The following is a 16905-nucleotide window of genomic DNA, read 5'->3' on the forward strand; positions in this document are numbered from 1 at the left end:
CCAACAGGGTTCTATAAGTGTTCTTCTATATGGTTTAAAGTTATCATGCTAAATTGGTACAAATATTAAACATGTGGAACTGTTTTTGGCCAAAAAAAATACAAATAATTCTTATACATACAGAATATTACATTCCCGTCCTCTCTGCTGCAAAAAAATATTATTCAGAAAAAAAAAATACTAAAAAAATTAATATCTCTGCAAGTATTCAAAGAGCAGATGTCATAATTATGTATTTTCGTTTGTAATCTGGTTCAGTTGACCTAATAATTTTTCTTCTTTTCTTAACATCAAAATAAGGAGGTATAGTTTTAGCTTGGTGGTTTAAGAAATGTTCTAATTTTTACTACCTTAAATATCTTAAATGGACTTCCACTTTTCAGTCTGGACAAAACATTTAATCATAATAAGGAATTATGCCGATCATGATTTAGACATCAGATGGCACTAAAATCAATCGACACTATTGGGGTAAATGTTAGCACAAGTTGATGAGACATGAATCAACAGCTGGTATCTATACCTCACCTGCTCAGGTGAGCTAAAAAGTGAACAAAATAAGGAATGAATAACGAAGAGTCTGTATAGAAGTAAATTGTCTTCAATGTCAGTACCAGGCTTCAATATTAAAGGCACATTACACTTCAGAAATCGATTATTTTTAAATTCTTTAGAAAGATCAAACATGTGTTTAATAATGCTTTATAATAAATTTATAGCATGTTCGATCTTTGACAACTTAAGAAACTAGCACCTGTAGTCATGATAATGACCATTTGTGTTTCAATCCCTTAATAAATGATGACTAAATCGTCTGAATACATTTTTATCTGAACTTTGATCCCTATGTGTGACCTTGACCTTGGCTGCAGGGACCTAAATTTTGCATGTGACACTCCGCCTTTCAATGGTGAATATTTGTGCCAAAGTATATTGAAATCCCTCTTTGCATGTAGAGGTTTTGCTCCGGATAAGTGTTTTTCAATGATCTCCAAGTGTGACCTTTACCTGAGACTGGATTTATGTGTCAGAGTGTTGAACATTTCTTTGAAGTTTCATTAAAATTCCTCCATGCATGTAGGAGATGGTCGCCAGGGGGGGGGGACTATAATATGATCCGCTTTTCAAACGGGCGTATAAAAAGCAAAAAAAAGCAAAAGAAGAAAGTTCCTTGAGATGGCCAATGAGTTACCTTTTGGAAACTGTGACAAGAAAAAAAGAAAGAAAAGGTTTTTGAGAAATAAAAATGATATCATTTTGGAGGCTTAATAGGTCTTTTAAATCGCCGACATACAGATTGTTGGGATACCAATGAAAAAGAAGCTCAATGCACAACATATGATACAGGTTTCACTGATAACAACAAAGAAAGAGAAACAAAAATTAGCTGTGATATTATGTATTGAAACAGACAGTAACAATAAAAAAAAACAAATTTAATTAAAACTGATTAAAAGTGCACCAAGCCTTGCTTGCCTTATGGACCTAAATCATATAACAACACAAATATAAAAAACATGAAATTCAAAAAATATTAAAGAAAATTTATCAGGATTCTGTGTAGACAGTAAAATGATACAACTGACAAAGTAGCTTTTTATCATTCTAGACTATTCAATTCTTCATGATATATAGTCTTATATATTTTGACTGAACTATATATTCAAGATAAAAATAATTTTACAGACAAGAAAAATATTTGAAATATGGCAAGGCACTAGCTTATCGCAAAAGATATTAGGTCTCTGAATTTTGAACATGTCTGAGATCAAAACAAGAAACAAATTTGAAAGCTGCTAGTCCATATTTACGATGATTTTTTTTAACTGAAAAGATGAAAAAACTAGATTCTGTGTAGCGATGGTACAAATCGATTTTAAATTCATCGTAGCTGGGGTAACTGATATGCCAGATCATAGCTCCAAACCAAATCTGTATGTCAACGTGTGCGCACTTTCCAACGAATAATAAAATATCACCGAAAATAAAAATAGCTTCAAACTTCATGTCACTCCATATCATTGTTATGTCATATAACCTATTTCGTGTACCTCACTTTTAATACCCTTAACTGGATACCCATTATTATCACAATCTACTGATTGACTATCACACTCATCTTCAATTTTCATATCTATATCTTGGCTGTATTTGAGTTCTCCTCCAATATTAGAATCTTCCCCTATTTCCGCTTCACTGTGTAACTCTTCAGTACTATCTAGGAATTCAGGACTATTCAATTGATCGGCACTCAGTTCGAATTTATGAGTCCGCTTTAAGTGCGCTGTAAGATGGGCTCTCATGACAAACCCATTACTACATTTGGGGCATGAAAACCTTCTGTTTTTATTATGCCTTTTAATGTGAACATTGAGGTTGTTTTTACGATTAAATTGCCGCCCACAGACAGGACAGTCGTACAACATGGTACCGCTATGTGTGATGCGATGTGTTTTAAGACTCGTCGAAGTTGAGAATGACCTTGAACAAATGTCACATGGAAATGGACGCTCTCCTGAAATACAGACAAAAAGAATGAAAGAGAAATAATCCTCTGAACAGATACAATAAAAGGAGTTTATTTTGTTAAATCCACTTTCAAAGTTTGGCTAAACAGGGCCTTGCTTGATGATCATGTACTCTATAGAAATAACAATCATGGCAAATTCTTTCTTATCTTACAGAAATTGATCAAAGCATAAAAGCTTACAAGAATACCTTGATTCAAATCATTAGTAGAACATATAAAAAAAAACTTTCCACAAAGGCTTTCCTCCCAAAATCAGTAAATATGATAGTGGACATTTGTTTGTTTTTTATCTTAAAATGGTGCCCATCTAAATGAGGATATAAACATCTTTGTTTGCAGTGATGCCAAATATGTAAAAGGAGTTCATGCAGCCAACAGGAACCTAAATTCTGTATTTCACTAGTTTCAAACATGGTGATATAACACTTTTGAAGTCACTTTCAAAATATATCAAAGTCACTTTTTCCAGCATTCATGTTTAATTTTTTCTTTACGATCATGAAGAGATTGTATCACGCTCAGTCTTTTATTACAGATAATTTCAACAACACCACGCTACTACAATACATGAACTAAATGTTACTTATAAATTCTCACATCACATAAACATACTCAAATTTCTGTGTATTTTAAAAGTAAAACAATATTTTTCCTCTTCAATTCTATCCTAGTTGTCTGGTATTTTTTACACATACATCATATAAAGGCTGGGATATTATATTTCATGTTTAATTAAAGACGTGACTCTAAGCATTCACATGGCATTGTTTTAACCTTCAACTTAATTCAAAGTTTACCTCTGATATTACTGGAAATCTTACACATAAACTTTTTATTCTGTTATATAACAACCTAACTATGTGTCAGATAGATTTGATTTCATTTATTTATAATTATAAAGGTTGCAAATGAGACTGACAATGTTAAGGTCATATGGTGACTTTTTGCTTCACTGGTTCAGTTTTATTGTCAGAGCTCCTCCATTTAGTATTCTCTGACATGAGCAGGCACCTGAGTGGAACCACCGATGTATTGTAGGCTAGCTTGGTATATCACTTACATGTAATAATCCAAAGTCCTGGTTGGATTGGGACTCAAAGCAGTAAAGGGAAAGTGATTGAAATTAGCAACCTTAACCACCTAGCCAAGGAAGCCCCACAAATCAATATTTACCAAACTGGTCAACATTACAATGATTACACCATTAAAACAATAATTTAATAATTGCAACCTTAACCACTTAGCCATGGAAGACCCATAAAACCATAGTTACCAAACTGATCACCATTACACCATAAAACAATTATTTAATGCACATTAAACTAACAGTACATGTATATACCAGTGTGTGTTCTTTGATGTGTAATTAAAGCACTGCTACTGCGGAATGCTCGTGTACACATGTTACATCTGTATGGTTTCTCTCCTTTATGTATTCTCTCATGTGTTTTAAGTTGTCCAGCTTGCGTGAAAGTTTTCTGACAAATTTCGCACACATGAGGCCGCTGACCTGTGATGGTACATAAAAAATTACAAGAATTAAATTATTTGTAACATTCAAGGGGTCTATGCCCATACACTGCTGTTCTGCCTCTAGATTGAGTTGAGAGCATGTTTTTCACAAGTTGCAAACTTTGTTTAACCTTTTCCCTCATATAGACGTGTTTTGACGGCTTTTTGTCCCCCCACTCCCTTTTTGATGCCTCAAACAATGCAAAAATGCCCTATTTAGGCCCCATACACTGTTTTTCATTTGAGAAATGTTGTTAAAAAAGTGACCACTTTTTGGGCGCCGCCCCCATCAAAATGATACATCAGGGGGTTGCCAGAAGGGGAATGTGCCCCTTTCTGTTTGGGGAGTTTGAAGGGGGGGGGGCGGCAGTCCCTCTCATCGCCAAGAAAATTTTGGACATGTGACAGGCTTTGTTGTTACAGATGTTATGGTTCAGTCAACATATGTGCCAAGTTTCATCAGTATTGAAGCATTTTTCATAGTTTTATAGCAGTTGGAACTTGTAACAGGAGGCTTTTCAATGAAAACGGTCATTTTTCACAATATGCTCATGGGGTAAAAGGTTAAAACAAAAAATGTACATTATCAAATTTGCTTGAACTAAAAACAAATTTTGAGTACAATATACAGCAATAGAGATAATTTCTTGTCAAAGTTGTCACAGATGGTATGTATCAGTTATAAAACAAAAAAGCAAATTCAGATACACATATTCAAGGTCACATCAGACAGGGCATCTCTTGATACAAGTTTACTGTCAAACATCTAATAAAATAGTTCAATAATAATAATAGAGCATATACATGTAGTGTTAAAACATCTATTTATGGTAAGAGCATTAAAAGTGAGTACAGTGTTAAAAATTGTATTCATTTACAATGTAATAGAATATTTGATTGTTAAATTTATTATTAAAGAATTAGTGCCTATAAAACTATTCAAATAATGTCAGAATAATATTGTATATGTATGTTTTTTCTTTGTTTCCGAAATTTATTAACCAGACAGGAAAGTTTTCTTTCATAATAAAGTCCCTGAAAACATTGCTAGGCATGTTCAGGACAATACAAATCATGGTCGCTTAAGTCATGTAACATGGTGCACAGTGAGTTGTTAATAGCCGAAATCAAACTAGAACAGGGCCACATAAGACAGGAAGTCACTGAATACAGTGGGTCACTATGTCAGTTTTGACTGTATTAGAAAACATTCTACAAATTACTAGCAGCCCAATACAACTTTAATACTATTACTCATATTTTTACAGCTCAAGGTGTTATATTTGCCATTATTGTAAGCATACCTGTATGTATTCTCAGATGAACATTCAGATTACTTCGTACATTGAAACCTTTATTACAGAATTGACATTTGAAAGGTGTCTCCCCAGTGTGTGTTATTTCATGGCTGCTTAAACTACTCTTCTTAATAAATGTCTGAAAATAAAAAATAAACCACAATATCTGAAAATTCAGAGATTTACAGTTAGAACATATTATGCATAATAATTAAAATTTCAAAGTTTAAAATGTGCAGGTTGAATTTGTAATATAGATTGTTTATTCAAACTGTAACATTTTTAGGGTAACATGTGAAGTAAATCCTAATTTTTCATACACCTTGATTAGTTTATTTAAAATCAATCACTTAAGGCCAGCCTAAAAAAATATGTTTATTCCCCTTCCCGTGACCCATGCCAGTTTGGTTAGGACTTTGTACTTATTCAACATATATCTAACTTTGTATACTTACTTTCAAGACAGATATAAAGATGTGACCAAAGACAGATATAAAGATGTGACCAAAGACAGATATAAAGATGTGACCAAAGACAGATATAAAGATGTGACCAAAGACAAATATAAAGATGTGACCAAAGACAGATATAAAGATGTGACCAAAGACAGATGTAAAGATGTGACCAAAGACAGATATAAAGATGTGACCAAAGACAGATGTAAAGATGTGACCAAAGACATATATAAAGATGTGACCAAAGACAGATATAAAGATGTGGATGTGACCAAAGACAAATATAAAGATGTGACCAAAGACAGATATAAAGATGTGACCAAAGACAGATATAAAGATGTGATCAAATACAGATATAAAGATGTGACTGAAGACAGATATAAAGATGTGACCAAAGACATATATAAAGATGTGACCAAAGACAGATATAAAGATGTGACCAAAGACAGATATAAAGATGTGACCAAAGACAGATATAAAGATGTGACCAAAGACAGATATAAAGATGTGACCAAAGACAGATATAAAGATGTGACCAAAGACAGATATAAAATGTGACCAAAGACAGATATAAAGATGTGACCAAAGACAGATATAAAATGTGACCAAAGACAGATATAAAGATGTGACTGAAGACAGATATAAAAATGTGACCGAAGACAGATATAAAGATGTGACCAAAGACAGATATAAAAAGATGTGACCAAAGACAGATATAAAGATGTGACCAAAGACAGATATAAAAAGATGTGACCAAAGACAGATATAAAGATGTGACCAAAGACAGATATAAAAAGATGTGACCAAAAAACAGATATAAAGATGTGACCAAAGACAGATATAAAGATGTGACTGAAGACAGATATTAAGATGTGACCAAAGACAGATATAAAGATGTGACCAAAGACAGATATAAAAAGATGTGACCAAAGACAGATATAAAAAGATGTGACCAAAGACAGATATAAAGATGTGACTGAAGACAGATTTAAAGATGTGACCAAAGACAGATATAAAGATGTAACCATTATTGGAAGACTCTGCTTCCATGCTTAGTAAAAAAATAGTAAAAAAAAAACAAGTAACATTTTTGGCAACATTTTTGGGAGTAGTACTTATTTCTGTGGGTAAATAGTGGGAAGGGAAACAAACACTACTATATTTTAGGCCTTAACCAATTAAATTTGAGTAATGAACTCGTCACTTGCCCTGCTTTGCAACTAGAGAAGTTCATGATTGTGTTCTGTTAAATAAAGAAAGTCAACATCAAATGCTAAGATTTCTACATATTATAAGAAATGAGAATGCATGACTCATTTCCATGAAACCACCCCACAATATGTTAAAGGAACTCCACTGAGGTCAAAAAATCTAAAAACATAAAACTTAAATTTCTTACAAAGATCAGCTGGGGCAATTAAAAAACATAAAGATATTCAAAATATTATTAAGAAATACAACCATAAAAGATTGGAAATTGTATTTTTGTTCTATTTTCAGCCCCATTTGAGTGAAAAGCATTGCAACAGTTTTCCATTTAGAGTCTTTTTCACAAATAGAATAGTTAGTTATTCAGTACTGGCAAAGTGAATGAATGATCAGAGATTTCTCATAGAAGTTGTCTAGACCTGCATTATATGGAGCATAAATCTCGAAAACAAATATTTCCAGTTCCATTCATGTCAAAACACCTCACTCAGTGGAGTCCCTTTAATATTACTGTTATTACATGTGATAAAATAATCATTTAATCATTTTGAAATAAAAATAAAATATTAAAATCATCATGAAATAAATTACCTTTTTACACACTTTACACAAATAGCCCTTCTTTTCCATCTGAGCTTGATCTTCTCTCCCTGTACATTCTTCCATTGTAACCATACCTGGTACATTACCATCATCATCACCTTCAATTACACCTTCTGTTTTACTGCCTGTCAGAGAACAAGCCACTTTGTCATCTTTAACACTCTTGTTAGTTTCTGTTGCTTCAACAATTTCAACCTTAACCCCTCCAGCATTTGATTGCTGGTAAGCAACCACGGTTTCTTCATATGTTTCATCTGCTTTTTCTATCTTAACATCTACTGCTCTTTCGAGCTTTACAGACCCTTTTTCTATTGTTATTAAGTTAGTGTTATCAAATTCTATAGTATTATCATATTCATGTTCCTTTTTTATTTCTGTCTCACTGCCGTGTCCTTTAATCTTGTTTTCAGGTTCTTTCCTTCCTTGTTCAAATTCTTCATTTTTCACTGGAATTTCAGTCTCAATTTTTGGCCTGGCAAAAGATAAACAAATGTTATCTAAACATTGGGCATTATTTTCATCTCTTGTGAGATAACTGTCTGAAATTTCACATTGATCTTGACGTCTATCACAGCATAATTTACTACCGGGGACAGCTACACTATATCCTCCATCTATAACTTCTTGTTTCACAGTTATTTGATCAAACTTCACAAGATGTGTTTGTATTCCTCCAGCTGAATCATTTTCCATACTTCATTAACCTACATCTGAAAACAAAAACAACACATAACTACAGGTGCTATACAAATATCACATTACACTGAACGTGACAGAAGCAAAAGTTCACCTGATGCAAGTGATCTTGGTTAACCTTATCTTGTCTTAATTTTAAATGATTATTTTGTTTGGGATGTGATTTTTTATTTCACTGTACCAAACATATCAATATTTAAGAAAGACATATCAAATATAATAACAACTAGTTTATAACTTTATCTTTACATTTTGCTATAAAAAGTCTATTTTAAACAAAAAAGCAGTTTAAACATTAAACCATAAAGCAATTATTCAACCAAGTATCAATTTACAGTTTTTCAGTAACCATCAAATATATGATACAACAATTACAAGTAGAAATGCACAAAAAGTTGACACTTTCTTAATAATTATTATTTCCTTAAAGTCTATTGTTTGTATTTTCTGACATGTTTAACACAAGAAAATTTACAGATACGCACACTACCATGTTACATGTATCTTAACTTTGTCACAAGAATAAAAAGAAGGGATGAAAAATATCTTGTAAATATGTGAAAAAGAATGGAGATTAGGAAGATGTAAATTACAAATGTATTATCAGTACAGTAATGGGTAAAAATGCAAACACATTTGGAAACGTAAAATTGATAAATTTGCTATATTAAAACAAGATGGCGGAAATCGATCAACACCAAGTGCCAATAAATCTTGCACAATGGAATGTTCTATTTATAGAATCATGTATTTATGATTTTAGGCTTTTTCTTTGTATTATATTAAATTAACAAACCTACACCAAAAGTTTGTAGGTATAATTCTACCCTGTGACATTGGTGTCCAGTGTGGTACTAAACACATTATGAGCAGATGATCACTTTAACTTGTTTGCTATGCCACCACTAATTCTTAATTAGGTATCAATTATAACGGTATGAAACGATAATCACTGAATAATATCATTTAAATGCCTTAAACAATTACACATTTACCAGCGACCTTGGATTTGGAAGATAAAATACGGGACAAGTGGGTAATCGCGACATCATGTACACACAATTTGACATACAAATTACGTAAACAGATAGGCCTATAGGCCAAGTGATAAACAAAATGTCAGTCAGATTTACAGTGTTCATAGCAAATAATCATATACAAACTTTCTATTGTATTAATAAGTTAGACATTTATTGTTTCAACTTGAAAATTCATAAATAAACATCTGTCACTTACCTTTCACTTATGTGCAAACAAATGGCGTAATTTGCATAAGGGGGAATAACTCTAATAATGTCTAATGAATACGTATATTATAGTATTATAAACGAAATAAACACAATTAGTGAGCGAAAGGTTTACACAGTAGATCCTATTTATTTATTTATTTATTTAAATAAGATATTTATTTATTTATTTATTTATTTATTTATTTATTTATTTATTTATTTATTTATTTAATAAATTTATTTATGATTTTAAAGTATATTATTCCTACAAAGAAAAGGTAGGGGAAGAGGGCAAGGAATTCACATAGAAAACAAGGGGAAAATGGGGGACAGAAGAGGAAAAAGACATGCCATACCATTGCAAATACCGTCCGATAGCCGACGGTAGTCGGTGTAAAAAGCTCATCAGAGCTTATGTTTATCGTTATAAAGTAAGTAAGTAAGTAATTATTTATTATAGTGACATGTGTAAACATATTTTACAAATTCAAATAATACAACATATTAAATACACCCGGCCCAATGGGCCTATAAGTCACCTTCAATAAACATGAAATATTTACATAAAGTCTTAAGTAAATATATTAACAAATTCATTTGTAAAAAATCGTAGCTATAACTATAAGTTTATCTCTAAAATTAATGCTTTCACGTCTGTACAAGTATGATTTGACAATGTATTTAGCTAGAGTTCTAGATTTGTTATTTATCAAATAAACTAATTTTTTATATGTATCCGACTTATAAATAAAATTTACTTGACTTGACTTGAACGGATTGCCCGTATACCCTACATATAGAATTCAAATTGTTTTGATTATGGCTTTAAAACATTATTTTCTGCAATATTTATATGTTTTTCACAAGTTTAAAGGTTTTTAAAGAACATTATGTTGTCAGAACTTTCATTTTTACTTTTATATTTAAATTTCACCCTTTTCTTGAACACTTACATAATTTACATATACAGCAAGCTATACCGAGACATGTTTAATTGTAGCGTAGCATGTTTCCGCCTACATTCACCGTACGATGGATGTGTATACCGGTCGACATTTATTAATCGTACACGAGTACCCGAATACCTACCGGACTACAGAGGGTGAATGACTACCCCTTTCTTACTGGACATGATTGAAATGTTTCTCTCCGAATGATGTCACATTGATCTACTATTTCGGACGGTCCCCGCTTGTTTATAATGTGGCGTAGGCTTAACTATCAACGTTTAAAAGTACGTTTCAATCAATGAAATTATACATTCAGAATACGGCGTCTTTTTTAAAGTACAAGGTTAAACAATATCATGATATTAAGAAAACAATTTCCTTATGTTTCGAAATGGCCTGAATTAATTGCAATAAGCAAGTAAACATATTTTCTTCCTGAATGGCATTTAACACATTCAGGAAACCAGCGGGACATTTTGAAATTAGTTGATGAAATAATTAAAACATGTCACTCTTTCCTTTTAAAACCATTCATTTTATTACAGTGCAATTTCATTAATATTTGTATTTTACTCGTTTAATCTTAGCGCGTGTCTGACATCTAAAAATAGAAGTACAATTAAGTTGCATTAGATGTCACGTCATTTTCACCGTTCCACAATGATTCCACGTAATTTCAAAGAAAAAAATGTTTAACCCTGATTGAAATATTTACATTGTAATGTATTTTATTGATTTAAACTGTATATATACGTTTAAACCACGTAAATTCACAAGTTGCTACATAATAATTATGCGACATATTTGTTTATTGGACATAAATGTTATGTATTTTTTAAAGAAATGACAACACTGCATGACGTTAAATTAACCTTTTTACAGGGGCAATTTGGTCACTTCGTTTATTGGTAAACATAATTCTCATATATTATATCAATACATATAAAACACAATAGAACATAGCTTTATTGAATGAAGACAATATTTCATTGCACGGTACCTCAACTTGAGGTACTTTGTACGCCTGGCTAGTTATGTAAATATTTTACAGGATACAGGGCCATCTGCATGCATATTATTATGAGATCGTCCCTTACAAAAGCCTTTTTGTGGCGACGGAATCAACCCATGCGGCCAGCGCAGACCACGATCAGCAGGTACGACTGTGCAGTCTTATCATGGTCTGCACTGTTCGCTATTTAATCAGTTCACATTTTGAAATTTTCCTAAAAAACGATGAACGATTTCCCCCAGATTTAATTAAAAGACTGTATGTAACTGTCCGAATTCAATTTGTGGTACAAATGTACTAATCAGTACTGCGCAGTCATATCAGTTATTATAGATCTTTCATATTGCTCAATTCAATTTAATACGGAGCTTAATTTATCTTGTAGACTGGTTTGCTACAATCGCCGCTCTCTTTTTGGTATATTAATTCATATGATAACTGTGATTGGATAAACAGCATGAATTGGTCAGTGACCGTTTGGATGTGAGTGTGAACGCTGGGCAAGAAAAAAGTTCTTACCCCATGGCGACCATAGCCTAATAATACTTACATCTGCATAATTATGTAATATAATTGGTCCGATAAACTCACTGTACGCACACATTCTTGTTCTTTACGGTGAATTTTCATGCGTAAATAGTATATAGCATTAACAATCGAATTTGTAGCATCACGAGATTGTACATTCGAATTGTAAACTACATTTGTATCTAAATGGATATACACGTTATAACTCCCTTGTATGTCAGTTCCTTATTGTTTGAGATGTTTGTTTTTTATCAAAATTAAATGATCAAAACCATCAAATATTTTCTTTTTGATGAACTAAGAAGCACGCCTTTGGTTTATCCTTAAACTAACAAAGGCAATATCTGTTTTTTAACATTGTAAGGCATTCTAGATAACACATTGCAATCCCATTGACGTTTTCTTTTTCTAAACTGCCTCAGACCTCCTTTCTTTTTACATACACCTGTATATGTAATAAGGTAGGATATAGATAATACTAGATTTCATTGAAATAACAAAAAGGGGATTAAACAATAAAAAATCAAAGCACAGAAGGCGCTGAATTTGTTTGGGTATCAGAATGTCAGAAAGGTGAAGGTTGTGAGATTATAAACCAATTTGTTTTTGTTAAGTGCAACCAATGTTTTCCAGTGTTTTAACTGTAGTAAATTGGCTATAAGGCTATAAGACTAATTGCAACTCTGATATTCAGTTCAATGTTTATTTGACTTAAACAATTTAAAAAAAGTGAGTTGCCTTAACTGGGATTTGAACTCCAGACATCTCGCTTCCTAAGCGAGCGTGTAAACCCCTCGGCCACGTTGAAGTTATATGTTAACCGCCTGAAGAAAACCATATTATTCTAAATTTATTATTTCGACGCTAAACCTGTTGTTTAACACAGATGTAAATAATCATGGAGCTTACTATAAGCATGTATATCTATAAAGAATAAAACAATATTAGAAATCTTCGACCATTCGGGAACTATTTTGCTTGAAAATTAATGCGCCTGTCATTTGACAATCTTTACGCAGTGAACTCCCCTGAATTTTTCGGCTTTAGTGTACATATAAAGGGAAGTAACCACTTCAAAAAAGCGGACTACTTTCGGCATTTGCAATTAATAGCATCAGGGTCTCAAATTTCGCTACCATTATTTGTTTGGTCTGACGACCCAAACAAATAAAAATGATATGAGTGCGATCGAAACACAAAATGTTATTAAGGCAGTTAAAACCTATACACTTTTTCTTTGTTTCTTTTTAATTTCTTTCACAAACAATTGCTTCTTGATACTAAGAAGATTACCTCTAAATACAAAATAATCGATTTAATCAACCATTTGTCACGTTCAGATATTGCAACTAGCAATTTTACAGAAGAAACATTTTGTGCATCTGACAGAATTCCTAATATGAATATAACTGTAGTTCACGTCCTTATATACAGATAATTATATATAGATTATTGTATTAATATTTTTCTTATGTTGTTTTTCGTAAAATGTTTATGTACTGTACTGAAATAGAGATAAGCAGAATTCCTAAAAGCAGCGTGTGGTCCCCAAGTAAAAGAATGCATTTGCGCTAAACGAGAAAACAGTGTGCCGAACTAAATAGAATAAACGATTTTGTTTGTTTGTTGTTGTTGTTGTTGTTTTTGAAGACATTATACGGCTTTTAACGTTTACCTACTTTTTTGACATATCTTTATGCGTTCTACACTGCTTTCTTCCCACGATAAGCATCTGTCATGATCTAAATCTACTTTATAAATATCGTAAACACAGTTTATTTCTAACGCTTAAAGTGCTTAAATAGGCTACATATACTTTTAGAAATCGCTTAATTATCTTTAACATTTTATCGTGTAAAAGTTGACTAAAATAGTATAATTATACTCGTAAAACATGTATTTTACTGATAACCATACTGAGCTGATTATCATTGTCTTACAAATAAAAAGCAGATATAAACGTTGATGTCCTTTATGTAAATATATAATTGATTTTGATTATTTGTCGATGGATTTTGATTTTGACTGAGACAAAATCATTTTAAGTCCCAGATTTTGACTATCGAATATCTTCGTCAGTCATTTATAAACTTTTCTTTAGCATGCGCTATGAATGTTTTACTTAGTTTGTTGATAGTTTACAATCGGATTCTGTTTACAACTTTTCATCAACATTATGTATTAGATATACCTTTTATTTTCGACTTTGAGGCAGTTACAAAAATCGGTTAGGCATTCGATTGACTTTTTATTCTTATTTTACTTTGAGCATGTTAGTAATAAATAATAATCCGACACCATTGTACATATTAGTCAGTAAATGGAAACCTTCACTGTTTGGAATCTGACAATCAACAAGGCGTGATTAGTCTAAGAGATAACTTACGTTCATTATGCTACATGTATTTCAATTTTCTGTTATGATTTTCGTATTTTTTGTTGATCAATTAGAACATCGAGAGCCATAAGATTGTTGACCAGTCATTGGCCTTTTTCATATATAGTTCAGCTTTAGAAGTTGTGAGTTTCATACCAGAAGATTTAAATTATGTTTTTATTTACAGTATCACCTGGGTGAAAACTGTTGCTACCTTTTATCACATATTCAAAAGAGTATAAACAAAAATCAGAAGAAAACGAAATTAAAGCTTTCCTTTATTTTAAGTAAGAAATCTCGAAGACGTAAGAAAGACAGTGAACTGACGGCAGTCTATATAAGTGTTTTAAGCGCATGCTCTTTGAGTACATGCATGCCCTTCCAAATTATATAGCTCACCCGACTGCAGGGTTAGTTTTTACGGCAAATATGCTGATTTGTGCGTTTCGAACACAATCTTTTCCTAGATAAAACTTTTGCAGAAATGATCCTTCAGCAATTCATGTTATAACAATGTCTAGCGGACCATTACCAATGTTATCAAAATCATGAACCTAAGGTGAAAATTCTTTACGCCAAAGTGATCACTTAATGTTTAACACCCATTCACAGGAAAAACTTAAAAATCTTCAAAACCTTCAAGATTACGAACTTAGAGATTTTATATTATGCAGTATCATATAGTGAACAACAACCAATATTGTTAAAATGGTAACGCCAGAGTCAATGTTTGTTCAAGTGGTCACTTACTGTAGCATGGACTTGTAAATGTAAAATGTCTAAAACCACTAGGTATATAGTTTAGATAATTTATATGAAATACACCAAACTATGTAGAAACGATCCTACGATTTCACATTCAACAACAACAATAATAAATTAAATTTAAAAAATACCTCATAACTCTAGGGAACAATATACATTTATTTCTTTTAAAATGCACATGCGAAAAAGCTGACGTTAAAGCACGTACGTTCTGGAATAATTTCGTTGAGCAACTTTCGTGCATTATTTCATCCTCCGTGCATTATTTCATCCTCCGTGCGTTATTTCAGCCTGCGTACATTATTTCAGCCTGCGTGCATTATTTCACCGTGCGTGCATTATTTGATCCTCCGTGCATTAGATGTAATCTAGCTGGACGGCTTCTACACATGAAGAAACAATAGTAATTAACCTTCAGACATGAAAATAGTTTGATTTCATTAAAGAAATTGTTGCAAGTTTGAAAGTCTAAATATTTAAGATTACATGTTATACATGTATGTTATCACACAAGTCATTATAAATTTTGATCTTCGTTTTGAAAATTGACAATACGTTGTATTAATAAATCTAGTATGATCAAATACAATCAGATACGTTGAATGATTTTTGCAATAATGATTAGGTCTACAATAAAGCTTCTTTTATGAGTTTATTTTCTTTTGTCATTATGTTTTCACTTGTGCCTACACTAGTTGTAATTACCAAATTGTCACCAGTTAGTGTGTCTTTAAAATCTGTTTTATACAGTCGTAACTTTCAATCACTTTCTGCATGATGTATTATTGAAGTAAATCTTATGCTAATTAATATATATATTTTTTTGCAAGCTTTTTGTAATTTCAATGACAGAGTAACGGTTCCTGTAGATCGGCCGTTTCTCTTTTTGTGTCTTGGCTTAAAGTGCATAAACATAATAATATTTTCATCTGATCTTGCCACCATGTAACATTTACATGAATTGATTTAGAGTGTGAACCGCCCACTGCATCTTCAGTATATTAAAGTTCGACAATAACAAGGATATTTTCTATTCGATTTCCTTAATCTTTGTTACGTAATTCTTGTAAAGTGCACTGGAGAGAAGTGCACATGTTTTCACCATTTAATTTAATGTTATCTTCCTACATATTGTGGAAGAAATCATTAACAGTCAGTGCGGTATTTTAAAATCAAAGAAATAAAGTAATGATATCGCGCCAACCATCCTTTTTACAATGTTAAAATTGATCACGCCAAGCTAAATTCTTGTAAAGAACATTTTATATGTGTTAGCACGTCTCGGATCCAATAACCAAGAATAGAAATACCAATAATATGAAAATATCTTGTCTCTATCGTAGACTATCCTGTTATTTACCAACTGACACATTAATTGAATTTATTTTTTTAAACTTTCACAACAAGAAAAATAAATGTCGCAACAATATATATTGCAATGATTTGTTTAAAAATAACTTTCTATATCCTACGATGATTATTTTACAAGACAAAATACATGTAGAGAGAAATAAAGAATTCTTAAAGAACGCCGAAAAGACAAAATTGAAAATGTTGTAGGCTCAGTTTGATTGAGTCTGTTCATGGACGGCACAGGAAAACGCAAGCCACCGTTCAGGTCCCCTGCACCGGCCCAAGCTGTATTCAACATTTAACATAAACTGGTAAAAATTGTAATTTTGAAACATCTACAGACTTCGTAATTATGGAAAAGGACAAGCAATAACTTATAATAGTCGTA

At 32.0% G+C, this 16905-nt stretch overlaps 1 protein-coding gene across 1 annotated transcript; it reads right to left on the reverse strand.

The window, feature by feature from the left end:
• Positions 1–1372: 1372 nt before the first annotated feature.
• Positions 1373–9610, reverse strand: LOC132731762 (zinc finger protein 771-like). The gene is made up of 5 exons (XM_060718013.1): positions 9540–9610; positions 7596–8317; positions 5347–5479; positions 3873–4040; positions 1373–2515 (listed from the first exon to the last, which is right to left on the reverse strand). The coding sequence occupies exons 2-5, from the start codon at positions 8298–8300 to the stop codon at positions 2025–2027; spliced, it is 1497 nt and encodes a 498-aa protein (XP_060573996.1). The 5' UTR covers positions 8301–8317; positions 9540–9610; the 3' UTR covers positions 1373–2024.
• Positions 9611–16905: the final 7295 nt, after the last annotated feature.

Source organism: Ruditapes philippinarum, unplaced genomic scaffold (genome assembly GCF_026571515.1).
Source record: "Ruditapes philippinarum isolate M1 unplaced genomic scaffold, ASM2657151v2 ctg3839_1_1_1_1, whole genome shotgun sequence".
Taxonomy (NCBI): Eukaryota; Metazoa; Mollusca; class Bivalvia; order Venerida; family Veneridae; genus Ruditapes; species Ruditapes philippinarum.